Source organism: Balaenoptera physalus (assembly GCF_965194825.1).
Source record: "Balaenoptera physalus genome assembly, chromosome: 15".
Taxonomy (NCBI): Eukaryota; Metazoa; Chordata; class Mammalia; order Artiodactyla; family Balaenopteridae; genus Balaenoptera; species Balaenoptera physalus.
In genome coordinates, this window is record NC_138894.1 from 66,231,860 (window position 1) to 66,247,855 (window position 15,996).

Here is a 15,996-nt window from a genome sequence, read left to right on the forward strand (position 1 = left end):
TCTAGCCGGCAAGGATCTCATTCAGATTCAATGGAGAAATCAAAAGCTTTACAGACAAGCAAAAGCTAAGAGAATTCAGCACCACCAAACCAGCTCTACAACAAAACCTAAAGGAACTTCTCTAAGTGGGAAACACAAGAGAAGAAAAGGACCGACAAAAACAAACCCAAAACAATTAAGAAAAAGATAATAGGAACATACATATTGATAATTACCTTAAATGTGAATGGATTAAATGCTCCAACCAAAAGACACAGTCTCGCTGAATGGATATAAAAACAAGACCTGTATATATGCTGTCTAAAAGAGACCCACTAAAGACTTAGGGACACATACAGACTGAAAGTGAGGGGATGGAAAAAGATATTCCATGCAAGTGGAAATCAAAAGAAAGCTAGAGTAGCAATACTCATATCTGATAAAATAGACTTTAAAATAGAGAATGTTACAAGAGACAAGGAAGGACACTACATAATGATCAAGGGATCAATCCAAGAAGAAGATACAACAATTATAAACATATGTGCGCCCAACATAGGAGCACCTCAATACATAAGGCAAATGCTAACAGCCATAAAAGAGGAAATTGACAGTAGCACAGTAATAGTGGAGGACTTTAACACCTCAATTACACCAATGGACAGATCATCCAGACAGAAAATTAATAAGGAAACACAAGCTTTAAATGACACAGTAGACCAGATAGATTTAATTGATATTTATAGGACATTCCATCCGAAAACAGATTACACTTTCTTCTCAAGTGCACATGAAACATTCTCCAGGATAGATCACATCTTAGGTCACAAATCCAGCCTTGGTAAATTTAAGAAAATTGAAATCATATCAAGCATCTTTTCCGACCACAACACTATGAGATTAGAAATCAATTACAGGGGAAAAAAAGCGTAAAAAACACAAACACATGGAGGCTAAACAGTACACTACTAACTAACCAGAAGATCACTGAAGAGATCAAAGAGGAAATAAAAAAATACCTAGAGACAAATGACAATGAAAACACGACGATCCAAAACCTATGAGATGCAGCAGAAGCAGTTCTAAGAGGGAAGTTTATAGCAATACAGTCCACCTCAAGAAAAAAGAAAAATCTCAAATAAACAGTCTAACCTTACACCTAAAGGAACTAGAGAAAGAAGAGCAAACAAAACCCAAAGTTAGTAGAAGGAAAGAAATCATAAAGACCAGAGTAGAAATAAATGAAATAGAAACAAAGGAAACAGTAGCAAAGATCAATGAAACTAAAACCTGGTTCTTTGAGAAGATAATCAAAATTGATAAACCTTTAGCCAGACTCATCAAGAAAAAGAGGGAGAGGACTCAAATCAATAAAATTAGAAATGAAAAAGGAGACGTTACAACAGACCCCGCAGAAACACAAAGCATCGTAAGAGACTACTACAAGCAACTCTATGCCAATCAAATGGGCAATCTGGAAGAAAGGGTCAAATTCTTAGAAAAGCACAACCTTCCAAGACTGAACCAGGAAGAAATAGAAAATATAAACAGACCAATCACAAGCACTGAAATTGAAACTGTGATTAAAAATCTTCCAACAAACAAAAGTCCAGGAACAGATGGCTTCAGAGGTGAATTCTTTCAAACATTTAGAGAAGCGCTAACACCCATCCTTCTCAAACTCTTCCAAAATATTGCAGAGGAGGGAACACTCCCAAATTCATTCTACGAGGCCACCATCACTCTGATACCAAAACCAGACAAAGATACTACAAAAAAGAGAAAATTACAGACCAGTATTACTGATGAATATAGATGCAAAAATCCTCAACAAAGTACTAGCAAACAAAATCCAACAACATGTTAAAAGGATCATACATCATGATCAAGTGGGATTTTTCCCAGGGATGCAAGGTTTCTTCAGTATACACAAAGCAATCAATATGATACACCACATTAACAACTTGAAGAATAAAAACTATATGATCATCTCAATAGATGCAGAAAAAGCTTTTGACAAAACTTAACACCCATTTATGATTAAAACTCTCCAGAGGGCTTCCCTGGTGGCACAGTGGTTAAGAATCTGCCTGCCAATGCAGGGGACACGGGTTTGAGCCCTGGTCCGGGAAGATCCCACATGCCACAGAGCAACTAAGTCTGTGTGCCACAACTACTGAGCCTGCGCTCTAGAGCCCGCGAGCCACAAGTACTGAAGCCCACGTACCACAACTACTGAAGCCCACGCACCTAGAGCCCGTGTTCCACAAGAGAAGCCACCACAATGAGAAGCCCACGCACCGCAACAAAGAGTAGCCCCGGCTCGCCACAACTAGAGAAAGCCCGCGTGCAGCAACAAAGACCCAATGCAGCCAAAAACCAATAAATAAGTAAATTTATTAAAAAAAAAAAAAACTCTCCAGAAAGTGGGCATAGAGGGAACCTACCTCAACATAATAAAGGCCGTATATGATAGACCCACGGCAAACATCATTCTCAGTGGTGAAAAACTGAAAGCATTTACTCTAAAATCAGGAACAAGACAAGGATGTCCACTCTCACCACTGTTATTCAACGTAGTTTTGGAAGTCCTAGCCACGGTAATCAGAGAAGAAAAAGAAATAAAAGGAATTCGACTTGGAAAAGAAGAAGTAAAACTGTCACTGTTTGTGGATGACATGGTACTATACATAGAAAATGCTGAAGATGACACCAGAAAACTACTAGAGCTAATCAATGAATTTGGTAAAGTTACAGGATACAAAATTAATGCACAGAAATCTCTTGCATTCCTATACACTAACAACGAAAGATCAGAAAGAGAAATTAAGGAAACAATCCCATTCACCATTGCAGCAAAAAGAATAAAATACCTAGGAATAAACCTACCTAAGGAGGTAAAAGACCTGTACTCAGAAAACTATAAGGCACTGATGAAAGAAATCAAAGATGACACAAACAGATGGAGAGCTATACCATGTTCTTGGATTGGAAGAATCAATATTGTGAAAATGACTATACTACCTATAGCAGTCTACAGATTCAGTACAATCCCTATCAAATTACCAATGGCATTTTTTATGGAACTAGAACAAAAAATCTTAAAATTTGTATGGAGACACAAAAGACCCCAAATAGCCAAAGCAATCTTGAGAAAAAAAAAACGGAGCTGGAGGAATCAGACTCCCTGACTTTAGACTATACTACAAAGCTACAGTAATCAAGAAAATATGGTACTGGCACAAAAACAGAAATATAGATCAGTGGAACAGGATAGAAAGCCCAGAGATGAACCTGAGACCACACCTATGGTCAACTAATCTATGACAAAGGAGGCAAGAAAAAAAAAAAAGTTATTTTCTGATAATTTTTTTTTTTTAGGTGTGTGGCTATTCTTCATATATGAGAAATTTTTCCTTTTTATTAATGACATTTTGATTTCAAAGGTTTAGTGAAAATTGAGAAATATTTGTTATTTTGCATTGCAGAACATAAACGGTATTTCTGAAAGCTTGTTTTAAATTCAAAAAGCTATTTACCCCTTTTTTTGTTTTCATTTGTACTAATTTCTCTACTATTGTTTCCACACTTATTGATTTAATTTCCTTCTTCCTGAAGTTTTTTTTGGCTAGGACTCTAGTGGTAAACTCTCAGTCTTTGATCCTCATTCTTAAATGATAGTTTAAGTGGACATAGGCACATTTTCTCCGTTGACAGGTATTTTTGTTAGCATTTCGAAGATGCTGGACTATTGTCTTCTAGTTTCTGTAGTTGTTGGTACCTTCTGCTAACTATTGATCCTTTGCAGGTAATCTTCCTTTCGTTGTAATTGCTTTTAAGATTTTTCTCTTCGTTTCTGGTGTTTCTAGTATCTAAACGTAGATTTACTTTTCCTGCTTGGGACTTAAAGTGCTTACGTCCGAGATTTTAGTTCTTTTATCAAGTCTGACAATGATCAATTATTATCCATTCAAATATTTTCTCCTTCAGGTTCTCTGATCTCTCCTTCTAGAATTTCAGTTCAATGTACATTAGCTCTCCATGTTTCTTAAAGTGAGCTTCATTTTTCCACTTCTTTTTTTTTTTTTTAAACCAGGAGCACTTTCTTTTTTAAAAAAAATTAATTAATTAATTAATTTATTTTTGGCTGTGTTGGGTCTTCATTTCTGTGCGAGGGCTTTCTCTAGTTGCGGCGAGCGGGGGCCACTCTTCATCACGGTGCGCGGGCCTCTCACTATTGCGGCCTCTCCTGTTGTGGAGCACAGGCTCCAGACGCACAGGCTCAGTAGTTGTGGCTCACGGGCCTAGTTGCTCCGCGGCATGTGGGATCTTCCCAGACCAGGGCTCGAACGCCTGTCCCCTGCATTGGCAGGCAGATTCTCAACCACTGCGCCACCAGGGAAGCCCGATTTTTCCACTTTTTAATCCCTCAGAGCACTGAGGATACTCATAACCATCTTCCAGTTCACTGATTGTACACCTAATTTGGTGACCATATTTTTCATTTCTAGAAATTATTTGGTTCTATTTCACATCTCTTTCCATTTTTTGTCTTATTCTTTCCTTGTAATTTTTCATCCCTTCTTTTATATCTTTAGTTTATTTAAGCATACTTATTTTTTAGTCTTAGATTGTTTGGTAATTCCGTCAGATATACATGATTGGTCTTAGGTGTCTGATTCTGCTTTCTTCATTAAGAAGCAAGAAAGCCAGTTTAGTTACAGAAATAGGTTGTCATGATTGTTATTCCATTTCAACCCTCTGGTGGAAGTAACATAGTAATATGAGTCTGTAAGTACTGATTTGTTTATATAGCAACTGGGTCAGTGGAAGAAATAATTTCGTATTAACTTGGATGCTCTCAAACATGCATGCTGAGAATATGCAGGCTTATATGCAGCCCCAAACCCTGTCTTTCTCTGTATGCACACCTTTGATTGCACCCAGGTTTCTACCAGATAACCTCCTCATGGCAACGTATACTCCTCTTTGGCTGTAGTCTACACTGCTGTCTACTTGCATCGCCATATAAAACATATACCTCCATTTCTCTCTGTGTATGTCTCTTGCCTCCTCTCCTCTCTCTCTTTCATCATGTTCTCATTCTGTGGGGAGTAGAATAAATATCCTGGATTACCTTATTTGGTGAAAGACAAGTTCTACTTTTCTAATAACCACAGTGCTTGTGGGTTTTTGTTTGTTTCTTTGCTGGTGTATACAAACCAAATTTGATCCATCATGCAAAATTTTTTTGATTAAAGCCTCCTTTTTTAAAATTATTTCCACTTATTTATAAAGTACCATTAAGCCAAATTTTATATTTTGTCTTATGTCCTTAATTCCATCATTTACTCCAAAAGATTGTTTTAAAGTTAACTCTCCTGAAAGGGGAACTATATTAGTTATCTATTGCTGTATAACAGTGATCTTAAAATTTGTCATCTTAAAACAAACATTTATTATCTCAGTTACTAAGGGTCAAGAATTCAAGAATGGCTTAATTGGGTGATTTCCCTTGCAGTACAGGGCAAAACATGCATAAGACATTTGGTCCATGCCAAAAATCCTTGAAATTTGGTCCTGTCCAGAATGTCCATGAGCATATTTGGTTCATGCCACATGGTTTTGGACAGGACCAGATATCAAGGATCTTTTGGCATGGACCCAATGTCTTATGGACATTTTGGGCAGGACCAAATACGAACAAATATCAAGAGCCTTTTGGTGTGGACCAAAAGTCTTAGGGAGGTTTGGGGCAGGACCAAATGTCTGCGAACTGGATGATTCTAGCTCATGGTCACTCATGAGGGTGCAGTCAAGCTCTTGGCTGGAACTATAGTCATCTGAAGGCTTGACTAAGGTTGGAGGATTTGCTTTCAAGATGATTCACTTACATGGCTGTTGGCAGGAGGTCTCAATTCCTTGCCACAAGGATCTCGCTATAGGACAGCTTGAGTGTCTTCACAGGATGGCAGCTGGCTTCTCCCAGAGGAAATGATACCAGAGAGCAAGGAGGAAGCCATAAAACCTTTTATGATGTAGTCTCAGAATTTGCATTCTGTTACTGCCACCACAGTTTGTTCTTCAGAAGCAAGTCATTTCTGTCCAGCCCACACTCAGGAAGGGAATTAAGTTCCAGCTCTTGAGGGGGATGTATCAGAGAATTCATGGACATATTTTGACCATGAGGGTGAGGGCCGCAGGGCAACTTTTGACTTTACATTTTTTCATGAGTTCCTTCTCCTCTCCTTTTGTTTACTTTTTCTTTGAGAACTAACATTAGAACCTTTTATTGTTCCAACATAATAGATTTTTTGTCTCTATTTTTCACTGAGCATTTTTCCTTCTGTTTAATGTTGTCCTTTAACAACTTTATGCATTCTGTTATATCATTTATGGTGAATTTTTTTCTCATTTATTTCATAATTTTGAGATCATCTTCAGGGGGAATTCCGTATGGCTTTTGAGAGTGTGTCCTTCCGACAGTGTTGGATTTTTTTTTCCCCTGGGACCCCAGTGACCTCATTGTTTTCTATATATATTTGAACCCTAAACCTGAGTGAAGAAGAGGCCTTTTAAATTCTAAGAGGAAACATTTTTTCTCCTGTCCACATCCCAGGCCGTGACACGCAAATCCCTAGTCGTCTCCTGGTGCTTGTCCACTATTTTAATGAGGGTGTAGCCCTTTGAGGATTCTGGTTTTATGTGGGTGTTTGTTTTAGCTCTTCCTCTGCAGAGCTATAACCTTTTCTTCTGTGCCCATGTAGGGGATAAAACTAAGGCCCTAGCTTACTAAGACTGGCCTTCCCCTAAGAGACAGCTAGACTATTTGTCATTTTTACGATTCTGTTTTTCATTTTCGTTTTTGTGTTTGGCTTCTGGACAAGTCTCTTACTGTTTATGAGCTTAGCTAGGCATTTAGAAGATTATTTAAAATTTTTTTTCCTGGTGTTACTTTCAGGGTTTTCAGGTTATCTTATTTGCTGTATTGTGGGAACACACATCTCAAGAAGGCCTATCTTGCTGGATGAGAGTAGGTTTACAAGCCACAGAAGTTAGTTACTATGTGGTTTATCCTCATTTAAACTTAGCCTTGTCCCCAAAAGAATCTAAGTGAAATAGATTTCTTTCTTCCACAATTGTAAAATACAAATACTCTGAACTACACATTTTTACAGAGCTGTTAGGTTTAGGTAAATGGGAGATCACTGTCTAGCGCGTGATTTCATGGTTGGAATTTGATTCAGTTTCTAGAATAGTTTTTCCCGCCTAACTTACTTCTTTATTCTGAAGTGGCTTAATAGCGAGAAAGAGAAAACTATTAAAATGTTTTTCATAGTCGAAAGATGTGCACAGAGGAAATATTAAAATATTATATGATTAAGCTATGTATATTGATATGGAAAGATGTCCATGATAAATGAAAAGGCAAGTTTCAGAATTGTATGTGTAATATGTTTCCATTTATGTTTATGTGTTTGTACACTACATACCTGTACTATATAAAACATCTATGCATTAAGTCATCTGGTAGACTATAGGCCAAACTATTGGTATTGTTTATTATTGAGTAATACTGGTTTGGATAAGGAAAAGACCTGTCTCTGTTGATTGGAATTTTTTATATTGAACATGTATTAATTTTATATCTATAAAGCTAATAATTTTAGGGAAAAAGTATTGATTTTTAACCTAGTCAGTAATACATATTACATGTCAATTATTTTAAAAAGCTTTAATAAAAACTAGCTAAACGTCTTGGCCATGCTTTCTTTCTTTTAACATTTAAGAGGTAATATGATCAGGTGTAAAAATGAAAATGTAATTAATTTCAGTGACTATTTCAATGTTTTATTCATTCCACAAACATTTACTGAGTAGCTTTTCCATGCCAGGCACTGTTCTAAACACTGGGGATACAATGAGCAAATCAGATTTTTAAAAATTCCTGCCCTCATGGAGCTTACTTTTTAGTAGAATTTAGGTATATTAAGTCTATTGCTTAGTGGAACTTGTAAACTCTGTCTCTTATTGAAAAACATACTTTGACTAATTTTATTAACATTAATTTTCTCCTCTTATAGTAACGGGACCTCTGTCAGAACTGCAAATTGCATATGTTAGCAGAGAAACACTACAGGTAAATTCAATGTTAATTAAAAAGTAATGTTCTTTATTAAACTAAATGTTTAATTATTGTGCATTACCTGTTAAGCAGAGTAAGGATTTAAATATTCTAGTTTGGTAAACTCTTGAATTTAATACATTTCAAAGTTGTGTAGTAAACTCAAATTATATTTGCAAATAAACACGTTAAAGCTTCAGTATCATAATATACCTCCTAAAATTTAAGCACTATGGATTTGTTATTTATTTTTATATTCCTCTTAATACCAAAGAAAGGCTTAAAAATTAAGCATTCTTATGGGATTGAAACTCATTCTGATACTAATTGGATATTTACTTTTAAAAAGTTATTTCAAACTATTTGCAGAGTTTAGTGAAAATTATTTCTCTTAGGAAAATTAGTGGTTCAAACTGAGCTCCGCCTCTCATTTTCTCGATTCTTTTATCTTTTCGGATACTCTGGTAAAATAAAGTGATTATCACTAGTGCTTTCTGTAATGAGTAAATAAATAAGATAGAATACTACTCATTGATGACTTTAAATCCCAAAGTGTGTTCTGTAGTAAAGTCTTGTTAATTTTTCTTTTTTTTGAAACTCCAGGGATTATACTATCTTCACAGTAAAGGGAAAATGCACAGGGATATAAAGGTATATATCATATCTTTACCTAATGGCCCTCTCTTCATTTTTAAATATGCTGACCAAACTGTTGAGCAAAATTGTATCAGTTATTCTATTTGATGAATTTGTTATCTTAATATGTTACTATAATAAAACTGAGTGATACTTTGAAGGGTTTATTAATTTTTTTTATAGCGGCTCTATTGAGATACAGTTCATATACCATAAAATTCACGCTTTTAAAGTGTACAATTGTGGATTCATGTTTTAATAACACATTTTAGCTTATTTGTAGTTATTTATTTATAAAATGCAAATTAGGTCCATAGCTTCCATTAAGTTACAGTCTTTAGGAAGTTTCATGCTTTGAATATTGTAGTAAACTTTGGCAATCTTAAGGAACTGTCATTAATAATGTATAAAAATGGATAAACTAAGCCTTGACCTTTTCTGCTGGTCTTTAACTGGCAGAGGAGAGCAGGTACACCAGGCATGTTGTGGTAAACCACCCCTATCGTAGGACTCTGAGGTTATTTCCAAAGATACTGCCGTCTTCCCAGCCTGGATATTTTCTCTGTTCATTTATTTTTTCTTTTCTTTTCTTCTTCCTCATTCATCTTACCTCCTGCTTTTTCTTTCCCCCTTTTGTTTTCTCTAACATAAAGGTTCTAACCCTTTTTTGCGGGGGATGTGGGTGTGGGAATCATGTGCTCTTTGAGTCTGATGAAAGCCATGGACTCTCTCCTCCAAAAATGCTCTTATGCACATGCCTTCAAATTTTGCATGAAATTTCAGTGGACTCTCAGATCACCTGCTGAGATCCTCTACTTTAAGTATTGTTCATAAACCACTTCAAAGACATAAGCAAAGAGCCTTGGATTCAAAGGTGCGAGAGATCCTAAGAAATAAATGTATCAAGAAAGATTCTGTGTCATTGGCACTTAAATGATCTGGAAGGATTGATAGATTTTTGTCAGAAATGGAAGTTGGAGTGCCTTCTAAGCAGAAGGAACAGTGTGAGCAAAGATACGGAGGTCAGAAAGTGTGGGGTCATTTTAGGGGGTATGAAGGCTGCACCATATAATTGAAGAGAAGAGAATGTAGGAGAGTGATAAAGATGGTTTTGGCCAGGAGGTTTGGTGCTCCATTATGCAAGAACTCGTGTGTTGGACTTCAGAGTTTGGGCCTAATTGGATAGATTCTAGCCATCACCACTATTTCTACCCTGTCTAAGCCACCATTATATTATATCTCACCTGGACTTCTGGAATAGCTTTCTAACTGGTCTCCCTGCTCCCATTCTTGAGTGATCCTACAGTCCTCTACCTCACACCAAAGTGACCTTTGTAAATCAGATCTTGTCACTCTCCTGCTTATAAACCACCGTTGCCTTCCCATCATACTCAGTACAGTATTCAGATGATTTTACCGTGGCCATTAAGGTTATGCATGATCTGGCCCCTGCTTTCCTCTCCGACCTCATCTCATACTCTTCTTCGTTTTACTCATTCTGTTCTAGGCACACTAAACTTGGAGTTCCTGGAATATGTTGAGTTCATTCTGGTTCCAGGACTTTGTATTTGCTGTTACCTCTTTCTGGAATGTTCTTCTAGATTTTGGCATGACTCTGCACCCTCTCTTCAATTAGATCTCTGCTTAAATATCCCTGCCTTAGAGAGGCCTTCCCTTCCTGCTTTATCTTCAGAGTGCTTATCTCTAACTGGCTTTGAATCATTTATTGGTTCATTCATTCGTGTGCGTGTGTGTGTGTGTGTGTGTGTGTGTGTGTGTGTATTCGTTTTTAGATTTTCTTTCTCTCCTGCTTAGATGTAAACTCCTTGAGAGCTGGAACTTTTTCATTACTATAACCCTAGAGCTTGAAGTAGCATCTGGTTGCTAGTAGTCTCTCAGGGAGAGAGGGATGAATGGACACCTAGATGGATGGATAGAAGAATGCATCATAAGTGCAGGTGACATGATATAAACTGTAATTTAGAAAAATTAATCTGGAGCTGGGGAAAGACCAAACTGAAGACTCTGGCAGAAGTCTAGATAGCTAGGGCCTAATTCAAGTTGAAATCCCTACTCTAGTTTCTTTTTCCTTTTTCTCATTTCTCCCATTACTCCTTAGAGTTGCAGTAATATCAAGGGGTGTAGGTTTTGGTTATTTCTTCCTCTTTTGGGGGCTGGAAGGAGTTTCCTAGTATTTTTTACCCCGAACTTATACTTACAAAATTGATTGCATCCTGAACCATAGAGGATTACTTTTGCTTCCTCATTCAAAAGTTGCCCAAAGCGGGGGCAGGGGTGGGGAGCCTGTAGTACCTTTGAGAGGCAGTATTTCTACCTCCTCCAGAAGCTCTCAGTTTTTTGAAGATGAAGTCGTTATTATCACCTTCTTCTTAGAGCTTAGATCAAGAAGCAAAAGTGGATGAAAATGCTGCTAGGTCATGCAAACAGGTGACATTTTAATTCTGTGGGACTGTGCCTAGTTGTTTATATACTGAATGGCCCCAAACTCTGGGCAGAGACACATTAGGATGGACAGCCCTACAGACTAAGAAGTAAGGTTCAGTCTTACACATTAGCATTGGTTCAACTGATGTTGAGTACCTAGAAAGGAGATGTGTTTTGGTGGTTTGGACAGGAAATGGCAATGAAGTTTAACATGTAATTCAAGGAACTGAATAATGCCATTGTAAGGTAACAGTTTAGTATAGTGACAGCGCTTGATCAGTAAGAAAATAGCATTCAGATTAAAACTAATATGTCACGTTCATAATAACATTCATATTATTTTAATAGCAGCTTTTTGCAAGGCAGAACATTTTGTAAGGATAGTCAAATTGCCTAAAAAGTAGACAGTAAGTTTTCCTATGAATGTAATGGTTTAACATTTTAATTGGGCCTACTATAAATCGTCAGTATTTCTAGGTTTAAGCCTGCCACTTGTGATTATTTTAAATATATATGTTTAATCTTTTATATGTGCTTTCTGATAAAATGTTTCCTACTTTAACTAAAATGTTCTCACTTTGAAGGGAGCTAACATTCTGTTAACGGATAATGGTCATGTGAAATTAGGTAAGTAAATTTGAATTTCGTCACTTGCACAAATTTATTCCAAAACATAGTAAGTTTATGTTTTCCTCTCTAGGACTAGGTTTCCCCTCCCTCAGCAGCATCTATGTATCTTTAGGTGGAAATCTCATTGCAGGACATGACATATGTAATCTCTCTGTATCTGTTTCTTCTTCTCTTAAGTGAGGATAAAGTCTATCCTTCACATGGGACAGATTCATTATAAAGATATAGTGAAATAATATCCCTTAAAAATTCTTTCACCTCTAACCCTAGGAGTGGGACTTCTAGTAAGAAATCTGTACGAGATTACCTTGTGACCAAAAAATAAGGCAAACAAAAGCCAAAAGCTCAATAATGCAAAATCTCCTACCTGCTTACACAAGCTTTTAAAATAAAACATTGTATTAGTTATATAAGAATGTAATTTAGATGCTGAATGGTGCTTTATTTGAAACTGTAACTTTTATTTTGTAACTTTTGATTGTCAAGTTATTAAAACAGTTCAATACCTAAATAATAATTTAATTTGAAAGTTTAAGACAGGAAACATGTACAATATAGTAACTTTATAAACAAAGTTATGTCTGTTAGGTATTAAATGAAGTATTTAATAACAAATATGAAACAATTATTTTGAACTACATATCACTATAAAATCAAAATTCAAGGAAATATTTATCGTCTAAAAATATGATTAAACTATTTTGACCTATAGCCTATAATAGGGACTAATCAGATTTAAAAGTATCATAATTTACATATAATAAAATTTTCCTAAGCCACCTCTAAATATGAGAAAAGCAGTTATCTAACTATTGATGACTTAGTGAACAGTTTCCATCTGCAGTTTAAAATTTGTGTCAATATTATGTGCTTTACTCAAAGACATCCTATATATAATATGTCTTAGTTTATAAAGATTTAGAAATCATCATTAAAAAACTAGAAAATATTAGAACTCAATATACTTAAAAAATAGCAACATAAAACTAAACTGACATAAAAATAAATTTCTTGATAGTGATTGTTATTGGTATTAGAATATATTGCTACGGTAAGATTTTTGGGAATATTCTGTTTGTCTTTTCACGGTAGATAGATTTACCAGTAGAGATTTTGTTTTTTTTAATGTCAGTTGTTGTGTGTATGGCAGGAAGTGAATGGAATGTATTCCTACTTAAGGTCCCTCCCAGTGATTTTCCTTGAATTTCAGGTCCTGGGAATTAGAAATGATAACATTAAATCTGGCAGGTTAGATTCTCTCAGTTGTCTCTTCCTCATCAAAATTATTTGATCTTGACTTTCGTTGTCATTTGATCCATGTGGGGATGTATGGGAACCCATTTGGCTGTCATACACGCTATTTTGTGATGTCTTAATGCTAGTCCATTAGAGTTACAAATCTTAATGTGATGTTTGAGAATATCTCATTTCTGTGAAATTAATTTAATTGAAATAGTTATTAAAAATTTCTCATGTTACTTTTAAATAATTTTACTTTATTTTATTTTCTAAACGTATCTCTTTTTTTAATAGCTGATTTTGGAGTGTCTGCTCAGATAACAGCTACAATTGCCAAACGGAAGTCTTTCATTGGTACACCATATTGGTAATTGTATTTTAATTGATAATTTAACTTTTTGTTTTTCTATCATTATTGTATGCAGTGTTTATTAAAAAATAGACTGAATGGTCAAAATTATTAGGACTAAAACAGATTAAGGAGGTCAGCAACAGGCTAAGTAATTTAGGCATGTATACTTTTGGATGAATTACAATACATAGCCATAGAATATTCTACCATACTATTTTTCATTATGTGGAAAGGGCTGTAAAGGTTGATATACTTTTAGAAACCTTGATATAGTTCCAGTTTTGCCCAGAAAAACCCCAACTCTTGGTCCTACATATATTACGTGTATTTTCACAGATTAGTCTGTATTCTGACGAATTTTTCAACATTGTTTTATTCACAGTATTCCCTAGCTCAAAACTTTTTGACATATCTTGGTTGCACACAAGATCAAGTACATATTTCTTGGCATTTGGAATCTTCCGGTGTCTGGCCTCTATCTGCCTCATTAACTTTTTTTTTTTTAATTAATTTATTTTATTTATTTATTTTTGGCTGTGTTCGGTCTTCATTGCTGCGCACGGGCTTTCTCTAGTTTCTGTGAGCGGGGCTACTCTTTGTTGTGGTCCGTGGGCTTCTCATTGCGGTGGCTTCTCTTGTTGCAGAGCACAGGCTCTAGGCCCAGGCCTCAGTAGTTGTGGCCTGCGGGCTTTTGAGCGCCGCAGGCTCAGTAGTTGTGGCTCACGGGCTTAGTTGCTTCACATCATGTGGGATCCTCCCAGACTAGGGATCGAACCCGTGTCCCCTGCATTGGCAGGCGGATTCTTAACCAGTGCACCACCAGGGAAGTCCCTGCCTCATTAACTTTAAGGTCTACTGGTTGCCTCCACAGACCTTCCTCTCTAGCCATGTTTGTCTGCTGGGTGTTCTTTGATCATTCTATACAAACTATCTTACTCATTCATTTATTTGTTCAATAAATATTTTTACCACTTACTATGTGCCAGATACGCTGTTAGTCATTGTGCATATAGTGGTGGATAGGTATAGAGCTTTTTTGCTCACATGATTCCCTTGAAGTAATGGCACTCTGGAAATCTTAACATTCCTTCAGCTTAAGTGCTACCATTCCTCCCCCGATGCCCTCCTGGTCTGCCTCCTCAGCAGTGGGACAGCACTAATCTGGAGGACTTCTTTTCATATTTAAGATATGATATATACCATTTTTGATATTTGTCTTTTTATCAAACAGGTACATACTTTAAAAGTCAAATAGTGCTAAAGAGACTGATAAATTCTTCTAGTTGTGTCTTCTGCCATCTGTAGCCTTATCAATTATTATTTATAGGCTTTGTGTTACAATAGGTGAAGATTTTATTAATAGTTCTCTTCATTCATCATTCAGTCTTCTTATCCTTTCAATGTACTTGCTGAGTCAATTATTATACTACTATTACACTTACTGTCTTTAAAGTTTTTTCTTATATCTAATAATTTCTTCATTTTTTATTTGCTTAGTTTGTATTTTTAATCCCTGTCCAAGACTTCCATACCTCCCCGTATTCTGCAGTCTGAAAGATGCCTCTATATAATTTTCCAAGCCATAAATAGTCCTGATTTTGGGAGGTTTTTTTTGCTTTGTTTTAATTTGTTTTGTTTTGTTTTTATTAAAGTTAAGTCTTCCTGGGGTCCTCCTCCCTCCTATTCCAATCTGAAATGTTTATTTTCTAGGTTTTTTCCATAGCTTCGCCTTGGGAATTCATTTCCTGGAATCCAGGTCTTCTTCCTCCTTCATAAATTTCTCCCTCTCTCATGTTTTGATAACTTCCTGAGAAATTTGAGGGGTAAAAATTTTTGAGACTCTGCATGTCTAGCCTCACACACACATGATTGATAATTTGGATGAATATGGCATTCTAGGTTGGAATTTTTGAAGCATTGCTCCAGTGTCTTTTCTCTGATGTTGATGGGAACTGTGATGCCATTATGACACATGATTTTTTTTTTAACATCTTTATTGGAGTATAATCGCTTTACAATGTTGTGTTAGTTTCTGCTATATAACATAGTGAATCAGCTATACATATACATGTATCCCCATATCTCCTCCCTCTTGCGTCTCCCTCCCACCCCTGTAGGTGGTCACAAAGCACTGAGCTGATCTCCCTGTGCTATGCGGCTGCTTCCCACTAGCTATCAATTTTACATTTGGTACTGTATACATGTCAGTGGTACTCTCTCACTTCATCCCAGCTTACCCTTCCCCCTCCCCTTGTCCTCAAGTCCATTCTCTACATCTGAGTCTTTATTCCTATCCTGCCCCTAGGTTCGTCAGAACCATTTTTTTTTTTTTAGATTCCATATATATGTGTTAGCATACGGTATTTGTTTTTCTCTTTCTGACTTACTTCACTCTGTATGACAGACTCTAGGTCCATCCACCTCACTACAAATAGTTCAGTTTTGTTTGTTTTTATGGCTGAGTAATATTCCATTGTATATATGTGCCACATCTTCTTTATCCATTCATCTGTCGATGGACATTTAGGTTGCTTCCATGTCCTGGCTATTGTAAATAGTGCTGCAGTGAACATTGTGGTACATGTCTCTT

At 36.2% G+C, this 15,996-nt stretch overlaps 1 protein-coding gene across 2 annotated transcripts in view; it reads left to right on the top strand.

Moving 5' to 3' along the window:
• MAP4K3 (mitogen-activated protein kinase kinase kinase kinase 3) overlaps positions 1-15,996 on the top strand; it is a 201,240-nt gene that overhangs the window by 113,968 nt on the left and 71,276 nt on the right. For both annotated transcript variants that reach the window (XM_082427700.1, XM_082427701.1), the window contains exons 5-8: positions 8,064-8,119; positions 8,708-8,755; positions 11,770-11,812; positions 13,349-13,421. In XM_082427700.1, the coding sequence (XP_082283826.1) occupies positions 8,064-8,119; positions 8,708-8,755; positions 11,770-11,812; positions 13,349-13,421 (220 nt within the window). The remainder of the gene's footprint in view (positions 1-8,063; positions 8,120-8,707; positions 8,756-11,769; positions 11,813-13,348; positions 13,422-15,996) is intronic.